We start from the raw sequence: 12351 nt of genomic DNA on the forward strand, positions 1-12351 counted from the left end.
AATGCACATTTTTGAGTGGATCCAGTTTAACTACAAAGTGGCTCTATCTGTGTCAGCTTCCCTGTCTGTAAAAGCCTGAAGAAAACAAGAATGAGAAACACAACAGACCAGGCCTGATATTGGTGACTTTTTGCGGTCATTGTGACTTTTAATACTCTCTGTTCACCATCAGCTGAACAGCATTTTGTGTGAAGTGGCTGGTCAGGCAGGACATTTGAAGTTCATTATTTACGTCTTACAGAAATCCAGAAAACAGTCCTAAGTGGGAGATGCAGAGCTAGAAATACCAAGGTGTCGTCAGTGTAAAATGTCTCCGTGACCGACAGCGAGTGATGTTGCCCTGTTTGTGTGGGATGCTCATTACTGAATCTGATAAGCGTTTGACCGTCCCCGAGAAGTTCCACCTCCGGCAGCTGGAGAGAAGACGGCTGTCCAGCTTCCCTTCCCTCCCCCACCGTCCACCTTCTCACTACGGCTCTGCTCCATCACAGGTCACGTTCCCTTTGACTCCATCACTCGCCCCAGCCTTAACTGACCCAGTCCTAGCCGCACAAAGACTCGGGGAAGTAAATTTTTAGACAAGCGGCGAGATGAGCCTTTCCTTTCCAGCAGGAGGAAATAGGGGAATGAGAGATTATTGCTTGGCTTCCACAGGAAATTCCTGGTACATGCTGTTGGTATGTAAGGCCTGTCAGCGGCTGGGTAGTGACAGGAGGCTGGAACCCAAAGGCAAAGCTTCAAATATGTCTGGAATACGTCTTTAGTCAAAGGAAGGGAAGCTAATGAATGATGAGCTTCTTTTTTAATCAGGACATCTAAATGGCAACAAAAACCCCGGGGGGAGACAATAATAAATAGGTGACAGAAATTGTTTGTTATTTGTCAGATAGGTTGTGATAAACTAATATTTTATGAGAAAAAAGCTAAGAAAATGACTTTTCAAAAACCTGCAATAATTTATCTAGCAACACCTAAAACGTACAAGACGGATTCACCAATTAAACAGCCAGTTATTAAAATCAGACAGTTTTCTCTCGACTGGCTCTGACCGATAATTGGTCGCCCAGACTGAACTTTTTTCCCACTCTGTTCAGTAAATGCATCACAGCTGAAAACGTTTAAAGTCTGAACTGAACTCTATAAGCTGCCACAGACTGAGTACATTAAAGATACATAGACAGCGACGATTCATTTTCACCACAATTCATTTCTGATCGGTATCTTCTTTTGATTGAATGTGACACAGTGAGTGAATGAATGAACAAATTAGTTAAAATACTGATCTCCAGTTTTCGTCTAGGTCTGACATTCGAATTTCAATTTTAGTTTACACCGTTTTTTTTTTCTGGCTGTAACACAGTAAACATCTTCTGCAGGTTTTTGTATGCAGGCAAGACCTGGGATTACAAAACGATCCCCATTCATGCACCAAATCTTTTACTAAAAGAGTTAGTGTTGTAATTGCCTTGGTGGTTTTTTGGAGAATCTGCTGTGCAATAGAGACCTTTATCTGTCTTTAACCTCTCAAGAGGTTATTAGCTTTCTACTTGCTCATAAATGTTAAACTTAACTTAGTGACAGTCAGGATGCAAACTCTGGTCTTGTTAAAGTAGCAAACACCATGACAGTAGAATAGTTTATCAGTGGTGACATTTTAATAACGGGGACTGAAATAACCCCAAAATATTGGCAGAAACTGTGCTTTGCTCATAATGGTCTATTTTGATATTTCACTCACTAAATATGCCTTAATATGCATTAATACACAGTGGAAACCATTTTCATATCATATCTAGAGTCTTCCTTTTTTACGTTCTTGGGGGAACAGCCAATCAGAACCAAGGAAAGTGAATGTACCTTATGGATTGGTTGCTTTGCAAATGGTAACCAACAGCGTATCAAATAGCATTTTTGCAGTTATTCCAGCTTCCTAAGATACATTTTATTTAGAATTTTTTGGACATGCACTACGAAAGAAAAAAACAGTGGACAGGCAACCTTTGTGCGAATAATTTAGAGTCACATGTAAAATATCAATACCAGAGTCTGTCAATCCCTACAAATCAGCTAATCTACTCATTCCTAATGTAAACGCCTCAACAAATGGCATACGCAAAGTAAAAGAAAGCTTACACAAACGAGTTTGCATGTGTTAAATTTGAATCAGCTCATTGGATGTTAAAAAAACATTGGTATTGGTTGATAAAAGTTTTACCTGTGCGTCTACAGTCTCACTGCCTTATTAAATGATCATGCTTTGATTGAAATTGAATGAAAGTTGAGTGTATGTCAGCAAAATCTCGAAATTAATTTGCTAGTTGATATGAAATCAAAATGAACTTTGCTCTGTTTTTTTTGGCTTCCTGGAGAAGATCTAGGAAGTTGTCAGTGCGCCTCGTTGGACACTGAAGTTTAGCTTTTTCACACAATATTTAACTCGTTCAAACAATGTAAGCGCCGCCTGGCAATAAGTTACCCTTAAACTTCTGAAATGTCAACATTTTTGCCATTTCTTGTGAACATTTCAACAGATATTTTCTGGAAATGTCAAAGCCTTTACCAGATTTAAAAAATTGTTTTTTGGAAGCGTTTAACCTGAAGTTAAATCAAAGTTTATTGTGTTTGTTCCGAAGAGTCTAAAGTTCAATCTTGCCCGACGGTGCAGAACCTCGGTGTCCTGCATAGCAACACATGTGCTGAAGCATGTGTGGCATTCTGTGTTCTGAAAGCCAGTTCATGACTCAACAGGGCAGTGTGGCGGTTTATTAGCGCTGCATTTTCCTCTGGCTGCAGCGGTTGCTGTGGGAGCACGGCGAGGTGAGCCGAGGCGGGCTGGCGGCTTGGCGGGGCGGCTGTTTGGGTTCAGGGCCGGTGCATCTCTCGGAGCTTTGTGAGCCATGCTTTGTGTCTCTGTGTCTATTCATAGCAGGAGAGGAGCTCTTTCAGTCCTTCCGCGAACCTGCTGCCAAACTCCACTTCCTCCCCCGTCCATGCTCCCGCCGCGAGGCCAGCCAGCCGAATGGAGGACGAGCCTGCCAGGCTGCCTGCGCACCTGCGTGAGTCATAAAAAAAAACACACACACACTCGCAAAACACACAGATGACCGGTGACTCTCCCACACACGTATCGATCGCTCGGTCATCTGAACAGGACAGATGGGCAGATTCTCCCCCCCCCTCTTTCGGCTTTTCATCGCTTGGCCTATGTAGTGATCCTTTAAATCGGTTTATTTTCTTTTTCACACACAAGAATCAGTTGATATGTGTGGGTGGGATTCTCCCGTTGACACGGTTTGAGCTTCTGGAGACTGCAACGTCACAGAAGCAAACAAACCGCCATTAATTCAAAATATTACAGAACATAACCCATCATTTCCAGTCAGTCCATTATGACAGCTGAGGTCAAACTTCTGAACCTGAACCGATGGACCTACTGCACCGGAACGAGCAACTGTACCTGTGTTTCCATTGACCGCACATTTTGCAAATTGGAATTACAAAAGTAAATTTGCTCAATGGAAACATTCCAACTTTGAAAACAAAAATCACCTCCTCTTTTGATATAAAGCTTTAATGCTAAGCTGTGTTAGCTTTTAGGCCATACCGTAATTAGTGAATTTTGCAAAAAAGCAATGGAAACACTTTTTTCACATCACACAAGTCAAATGATCAACAACTGGATGATACAGTCGGTGGAAAAGATGCAGAAGACGACAGGAAGTGATGGAAGGATGATGGTGCAGCATCGTTTTTTTTAATGATTCACATGAATGTGTGATTTTAATCGTGTTTCTTATTTAATAGAACCAACACAATTGTGAAATTGTGTTTTTCCTACATTAGTGGAATATCAACAAAGTTTTACAGACTCTTGAAATGGAAACACATCCATTCAGATAATATAGAACTGAGGGAAACGGGGCTCAGAAAGAACATAGAATTTAGACGTAAAGAGGGAAGACACTGCTGGAGGAGGGGAGTAGGAGGACCGCGGCGGCTGACAGCTTGTGGAGGCGGAAGAACGTGCGGTACTCACATTAATCTTTGTTTCATGTTTTAGCTCAGCCCATTCATTACAAAAAATCTTTATTTCCCCCCTTCTTCTAAGTCTCGAATTAGAGATGTCCTTGATTGGTGTGGTATGTACCGACAAAATGACTCCATCTGTTTGAGAAACTGCAGTAACAATGACTGGTGCAAGTGGAAAGTCGAGAGGCAGTGCTGTGGAATAGAATGAAGTTGGATCAATCTCACATTTTTCCATTGTTTCTAAATAGATCAGTTGAATTTTCCTCTTTGAAGACCAGCAGGGCTGCTTGAAGCCCTTCAATATAGAAGCTTGGAAAAGTAGAACATCATTTGTCCCCAAAAATGCTTACGCCTTTCGAAACTAATTTGAAGTCAACTTCCAGTTACAAATGCAAAACTCCAGACAACAAAGCATTACTTAAGCACAAATATGTAATATTCTAACATTGTTTAGTTAGGGAGACCAGAAAAACCACTTTAGTCATCATTTTAAACTTTACAGACGTTAAAATGTTTCACATAAAGAAATGTGCTCAAATCATTGTTGGTATTCCACTAAAGTCGAACAAACACTATTTCACAATTAAAATGCGATTAAGATCTCATGTGAACAAGTTTGTTCATATGAGAAGTCATTAAAAAACTTGAGGTGTCATCCTCCTAGAACTTCCTGCCCTCTTCTGTTTTGTTCGGCCAGTGGTAACATCCGGTTGTTGATCATGCGACTCGTGTGATGCGGACAAAGGTGATTCCATTGCAGTTTTGCGAAATGCACAAAGAGAGACCACCTAAAAAAACTTTTTATCAAAAGACCTATGTTTTTTTTTAAATTGGCGCACTTCCATTATTTTTCGGAATTACAATTTGCATAATTTGCATAATTTTCATGTCAACTGTACTCACTTGGAAACCCGACTGGATGGATATTAAATGGGTAGCTGGTACAAAGTACAAGTACTTAATGGAAAGCCCTAGAAAACAAGTCAAATTAAACTACGTAGGTCCTTGTGAAAAAGTGGGCGAATGGTTAACATTTCAAATCCACAATAAAAAGACCATTCCTACAGTTTAATGTCCTTTTAATGAGATGCCAGAGAAAGTAATAGAGTGATTGGAGTTTTCTGCTGTCATATTAAGTATAGAATAAAATTTAGCACCTATATGGTGTTTGGTGTGTTTCTGTCATAATGTTATGTCATAATCAGGCCATGCATTGTTACTGAAGGGTTTTGTCCTTCTTGTGGGGATGAAGGCATTTCTCGAAGCGGTGCTGTGTATACCAGGGACTTTTTTTTCTGGAAACGATAAACATAAGAAAGCTTTGGGAAAATGTCTGTTTTGATGTGGCACAGACCATCAGTTTGTTAGTTTACAAGAGAGCTCCTTTGATTTTTGGATCATCCATTGTTTGACATTTTACTGGGAGCCTAAATTGGTGTGAACTGCTGAGAAGAACTTTGTTTCTATTGGTTCCTGTGAACACCTAGAAGGGAGTGACCGCTTACTCCTCTGCCAGAACCAATAAATACCAACTGCAGCTTTTAAATGTTCCTTAATTGGTCGCATTGAACTTTGCAACGGCAGAATGTTTATTTTGCAGCTCGGTTTTGGCTGCCCTATGGTCATTCATCGTCTCTCACCCAATCAAATGGGAGGCGAGGCTGGAGCGGAGCCAGCAGATAATCCAACCGTTCAAAGAGTAACCCAGACCCGCCGGATCCGTGCACCTGTCAATGTTTAACCCGCGTGTTTATTTATTTTTTTTCTCACAAGTGTGAAGTTCAGGGCTTTCTGCGGGGCATTAGACTGGCTGTAGCTGGATGAGATGAACAGGAAACTCCCTCAGCGCACTTCCTCTTTTGCATTGTTGCAGAAAAAGGAAGAACGCTCAACAGGTCCGCGTTGGGCTTCCTGCCGCACGAGCCGTCGGGTCAGTTCACATCCGCAGACATGTGGAAGTCCCACTTTGCTTTTTAGTCATGTGTCAAATAAAAGCTCTTGGCGCACAGACCCGTGCCGCACTTCGTCTCCAGGCCGGAAAAACATCCCTTCTTTCATTGTTTGGTTTGAGGCTTCTGCTGGCGGCGGATCGTTTCTCCTCGCTCAAACAGAAGGCGACTTGTCTCGGCCATGGCCGATCCAAAAACACCTCTGCTTGTCCTTTCTCCAGTTTTCTGTGCAAACAGCACATGCTGGAAAACAAGCTGCCCATTAACCCCCCACACTCTGAGTGAGAGAATATCCTGAGGGGAGGCTGGGGCGGAGGGAAAGAAAAAAAAAACAAGATGAGAAGGAGGAGGGGGGGTGGGGTGAAAAAAAAGACAGAAAGAAAAAGAATGAGGGAGGAAATTGCAGTGTGGGCAGAAATCCGCCTTCTCCATTTCCTGGGGAGGAAGTGGATTAGATCGGAGAGAGTTGCAGCCTGCTCCTCACACTGAAGAATGCTACCAGGCTTGATTTTTAACCCTCTCAGTCACACTTCTCTGGAACGCTGCAAAGATGCATTCAGAACGACTCTCCTTCTCTAACAAACTAAAAAAAAAAAAATGTCCACAGTATAGATGGTCAGGGATGCAGTGTGTTCACTTCTTTTGGCTATGACTTAATTATAACATATTTTTATCTAAGAAAGTTTCTAACAAAGAGATTTCAAAATGACCTCCCATCCTACCTAACCAAGGTTTGATGATTGTCCCAACGACGTCAAACCTATCGGAAAAATCAATATTTTCAGCCAGTATTGACTTTTTATGCTTGCCTACAGTAATTTCTGGCCACTGCTTATTTGGCTGATATTCACACAGCATGATAGAATGCCATAGAGTCACTAGCCTGGTAAAAAACTGTTCACTTTCTCTGCTGCCGTTGTTAAAACTACAGGCAGACTACAATTCTAAAACAGCGCAGAAAATCAACGTCATCGTTCACAACTTCTGTTTGCTGATTGACCCGGTTGAAACTTAACTGGAGAAATCCAGCTCAATGGAAGAAATACCAGGTGGACCAGTGAAGGGATATGAGAATTGAGTGGAATTGCCTTGGAAAGCAATAACCTGTCTTCATAATCACAGTACCTGAAAAACATTTTTAAACAAAATGCTTACATTGCTTTTACTTGAAATAGAATCCCCAGTATTCTTTTTTATGCTCCTGAAATAATTCACATTCAGAAGCAATTTATTGATCCCAAAGGGAAATTAAATGTTGTAACTCATATCAATTCAAATTCTTCAGAGTTATTGTAGATAGCGATGGATGTTAATGCTGATAATTACAGGCATATTCTCATTATCCATAACATGTATTGATTGCCCGCCTTTTTCATGACTGGAATTATTTCCAAGTTTATCTTTGCTGTAACCAGGAAAATAAAGTAGTAGCCTTACTTCAGCCAGCTGAGCAGCAATGTGCAGCCTTGCGGTAAAGACCCGGAAACTGAAAAGGTCAGGAATGGAAAATTGACTTTTCACATTGTGCGATAAGATGGATACCAAAATCTACAAAGATTATGGAAAAACTGAAGACCTGGATGTTTCTAAAATCCAGAATAAATATTAGGGACTCACGATATATCAGCATTAACATCGGTATTGGTTATTTTTTAAACATATTGTACATATTTAAAACTTAATAAATATGAAAAAGACATTTTAATGTATCCATTTGTCATTCTGCCTCGTAAAGCACACTGAAATAGATGAAGAGCCTTTGGACGCCTATACATAAAGCAGAAATCAATACGAATAACTGACTTTGAATCGAACCGTGAGCCCAAAATTCTGAATCGAATTGTGAGATAGTAAAAGATTCCCATCCCGACTAGAAACCTTAAGGCAAGTAATATTGAATTGTCTGCTGAAGGAACAATTTGTCCCACGTAATATAACTCGGCTTCTAAAAGATTCCTCACACAGACTCTGATCAGCTGAATTTGTCGGTTTCTAATTTGGTCGTGAACTGGGTTTGTCGGTCAACGCGGCGCCGTGGGCCACAAACGTGCCACGAGTGAGTTGCATTTAGTTAAAAAAATAAATAAACAAAGAAATAGATGAATTATTTAAAGACCTGCGTCACTGAGTGATGCTCCCGATGCACAATAAACACGGAATGCAAAAAGAGCAGCGGCTGTCGGAAGGGAAAAATCTTCCAGGATGGTTAAAAAAAAATCTATGTCCATGGAAACAAGGCTAGTTTCCTTGGTTTTTGTATGCGTGTGTGTGTATGTGTGTGAGCTCACAGCTGGGTTTGCACTGTGCATGCTTGTATGCGTGGGTGGATGAGTGTGAGTGAATCTTGTGTCTTTGTGGAAAGCTTGCCAGAGGTAGTGTAGGTGTAGACTGTATGCATGCCCCCCACCTCCTCAGCTTCCTTTGGCCGCTGTTTCTTTATGGTCTATTAGCCGTTTTACTGTGGGGGAGCTGGTGTAAAAGAAGTGTGTGTGTGTGTGTGTGTGTGTCGTATTTGTTGGGTCTTTCTGAGGGGAAATTTCCGGCCCCTGGAAGCAGCTCTGTCCTCAGGAATTTCCTGAGTGGGCAGACGTTGCTTCCTGAATAAATGTTGTTGTTGTTATGTGCATGTGTGTTAATCCGAGCGTGTGTGTATGCGTGTGTGTGTGCGTTGTAACTTTTTTTTTTTTTTTCTGTGAAAGGGAAACTGTTCTCACACAGGCTAACGAAGCTGAGCGCAGCCCCCTTCTCTTCCTGTTCGCGACACACTCCACATGGTGCTTCTGACGTGGGGGTGGTGGGCTTGCTGTTCTCATAACATCACAAAGCACACACACACACACACACACACAGCCACACACGCAAGCATCTATGGTGCGGTGATTTTACGCTTTTATAGGAAATGCAACTAAAGCTGCAATAACTGGAAATTCTCTTCCTGTTGTTAAACGTCGTTTAATAGAATTCCTTCCATATGCTTCCCAGACACTTTGGATCTTGTGGCTCTTCCCTGCCACATTGGAAGTAATGTGTTTTTGTTTGTTTGGATTGAGGAAAAAGACGAGATGAAGAGACCACCCAGTCATTTATGCAGCAAAAGACTTCAAGGACATTTCCACCACCCAAAAAAAGATTTTGACACTTCGAAGAGTCAAAACCATCAAAAGCAGCCTAAGGACTGACGATCTGCGTCTCGGCTTTCATTTCCTCATCAGACTGGATTTCCCACAGTTCGGCTTGGCAGGAACCTTTTAGTTGGACTTGCTTCAGGGTCCAAACTGAAAACGTTTTCTGTTCATAAATGCAATTTAGCAAAGTTTGCGTGATCGTTCATGAGCACTGGGCATGCCTGTGCTGGTGCGAACAGAAACCAAGGCCTTAGTTGATTCTCAGAAGAAAATACCAGATAGCAACATCAAAAAGACAAGGAGAGGAGCAAAATGGTGTCTCAAAGACAAAAACATGAGTACTTGGTATAATACAAGATATTATAGTAATATATATATATAATTAGTTACATTATATATAATACATGTATAATATATAACGCATATTATATTATGTATAATATTGATATAAATAATTAGTATAGCACTAATTATTCTAATTCTTTTTTACTTTATTATTACTTTTTTTACTTAATTTATTTGTTATTTATGTACTTATTGTAATTTTTGTTGTGTACTATGCTGGAACAAACAACATTTCCCCTCTTTGGGGATTAATAAAGTGTTATTATCTATTATCTATTATTATCTATTATTGTTATAATAGAATTATCATACCTGATTAAGACGATTCAAATTCAAAGAAACATCAGCACACCTTTTTGATCCTTGAATAATTAAAAAAAACTAAAGATAAAAAACATATGTACCTCTGAAACCTGTGTGAGAAGTTAATAAATGTAGCAGGAGTGGACATTATCAGGATGTCAGCTCGTGACAGATTAGTCATTTCAAGATCATGAGTCGTTTCGTTTGATAAGCTGTTACAGTTTTAACATTAAATTAGCACTATTAACATAATATAAACATAATTTAGAAATACGTTCAATAGAAATATCTGCTAATAGGTGAATCTGTAAATATTTTACAATTTAGGCAGGAATCTAAAGTAATCTAGCACAGAAGGCATTTTGTGTTTGTTTACTATAACTACCACAACTATTACTAATGTTAATACATAAAAGAATCATATAGAAATACCAGTTTGGGCTCATTTCAGGTCTTAAATATGTGCTTCATGATAAATTTAGATTGTAAATTTATATTCTGAATATACTGCCAAAAAATAGATATAATTTACCTCTGCCATATTTTCCCAGCCTTAGCATAGAATAATTTCTGAACATGGAATTTGCTCTGACTTAAAGTCTTCAGGATAAACTGAGACTATATTTCTCACAAATGTAGCTGGATGTCAGCTCTTAGTTACAGACAGTTTTAACAAATATTTATCAAGTTGGTGTACTGCAAACAGCATGCTGATTTGGTTGAATATAAATCCTCGATGTGCAATCAAACATTTTTAAAACCTTTTGTACGCCGTTGTACCAGTAAGCGACACATGGCTAGTCCTGGCATAGGCTAATGTAGCTTTTAAAGCATAAAACATCAAATGTAACTTTATGTGAAATTAACGTAGCAACCTGATAGAACTTGCAACTTACCTAAAGTTTGACAATAATGTACAGCTGAAGATTAGCACTGCCACTCAGTCTGGAATCACAATGCAGTTTGCTTCTGGGACATAAAAAAGGAGATGGTTAAACGCTTTCTAACCTTTAAAGGAATTACAGAAAACATTCCTCTTTGATTTCCTAAAGATTGCACTTTGCTTGGCAAAATTGGCAACCTTATTAAGCTGACAATGATACAAACTGTTTACATTCTTAAGTTTAGCTTCACAGAGACTTTATTTTGGAGAGTTGAGCACACCAAGTAGATAAGTCTTTGTTGAAGCAGTCTGGGTCACTAAGAGTGGAGGTGGAGTTACATTTCTGAGAAATACAGTCCGACTATCCCAGAAGCTCTGAGTCAGAACCTGACATTCCAGAATACATTGGACATTTCTTTGACTTTCAGTGCTTTATTTCAGTACTCCACGATTAAAACAAGATAAGTTCACTCTTCTGGCATTTTATGAAAGCTTTCCACAAAAAAGAAAAAAAAAACATACCTGGAAGAGAATATGTTATTATAGAAAAGCAGATAGGAGAGATTTAGGGTGCATTCACACCAGCCCTGTTTGGTCAGTTTTAACTTTAGTTTGTTTGCCTATAAAGTTCGGTTCGTTTGGGGAAGTGTGAATGCACACGCAAACTCTGATGTGGAACAAAAAAGCGAACACTGGTCCACCTTAAAACCTAAGTCTCTGTTTGGCTAAGTGAATTCTGATGCAATTTGAATACCTGAGTTAACACCAAGTGGACCGAAGACCGCTCCAAAAGCAGGAAGTGGACTACAGCACAGGGCATTCTGGGAAAATACAACCAAAATTAAACACACAAGCCTATTGCTAGTGAGAGAAATGACTCATTGCCTTTTGCAAAGACAAAAGAGAAATCCTACAAAACTGAAATCTTGATACCCCTCCATATTTGTTTAGATTTTGTGAAGAAGGAAATTGCGTTCAGTGTCTTCAGAGTTTTTTGTGTTGTTTCCTTCGGTAGATTTTGGTGCAGCACCAAAAAAAGTGAGCAGGGGAACAGGATTTTCAAAGAGTTAGATTCATTTGATGCAGTTCAGTGTGAAAGTGAACCTGTTCAGCGTGAAAATGTAACAAATGTTACAAATTTGCTCCCCAATTGAACTGAGTCTGCCGGACTATCAGGTGTGAAAACAGCCTTAGATCGCTACTTTGAGGAACAGGAGATAAAAACAAGCGCTTCTTTCCAAGAAACCCTTGTTTTATGTCACCAATATGCATCCAAAATCATTTCCATATTAGTTTAAATTGTTACATTTGATGCAAACTGTATTGATGTTTTGGCAACAACAGGCTTTATTTTATGCCTAAATGGATATTTGCATTAGATAAGATCAATGTAAGCGTTACCCTACTTTAAATACCAACTGCCCATTGTTTACCTGAAGAACAGTATCGAATGACCTGTGCACGAGTGTGTTGGTTGATTCAAGACAACCTTTGGTTACCAGCCTCCTTTGAAGTTGCTGCATTTCCTGAAAAAAAAAGAAGAAATTAAGGGGGAGAGGGAAAAAAAATTGGCTTCCGAAGAAAAAAAGAAGAGTGGCAGTTGGCGCTGGATTCAGGAAGCAACCATACAAGAGTCGGCTTGCTCCCACTTTCAACAACTTACTATCAAAAACAGGTCGCGCTACTTCCTGGCCATAAAAGTTCAGTGTGATTGATG

The 12351-nt window shown here is 39.8% G+C and overlaps 1 protein-coding gene across 4 annotated transcripts in view; it reads left to right on the forward strand.

Moving 5' to 3' along the window:
- Positions 1 to 12351, forward strand: part of etv6 (ETS variant transcription factor 6) — a 47319-nt gene that overhangs the window by 1802 nt on the left and 33166 nt on the right. For 2 of the 4 annotated variants that reach the window (XM_008401474.3, XM_017302938.2), the window contains exon 2: positions 2927 to 3056. In XM_008401474.3, the coding sequence (XP_008399696.1) occupies positions 2927 to 3056 (130 nt within the window). The remainder of the gene's footprint in view (positions 1 to 2926; positions 3057 to 12351) is intronic. The other 2 variants (XM_017302937.2, XM_008401475.3) reach the window with 1 other exon arrangement.

Source organism: Poecilia reticulata, chromosome 23, assembly GCF_904066995.2.
Source record: "Poecilia reticulata chromosome 23, P_reticulata-male-v2, whole genome shotgun sequence".
Classification (NCBI taxonomy): Eukaryota; Metazoa; Chordata; class Actinopteri; order Cyprinodontiformes; family Poeciliidae; genus Poecilia; species Poecilia reticulata.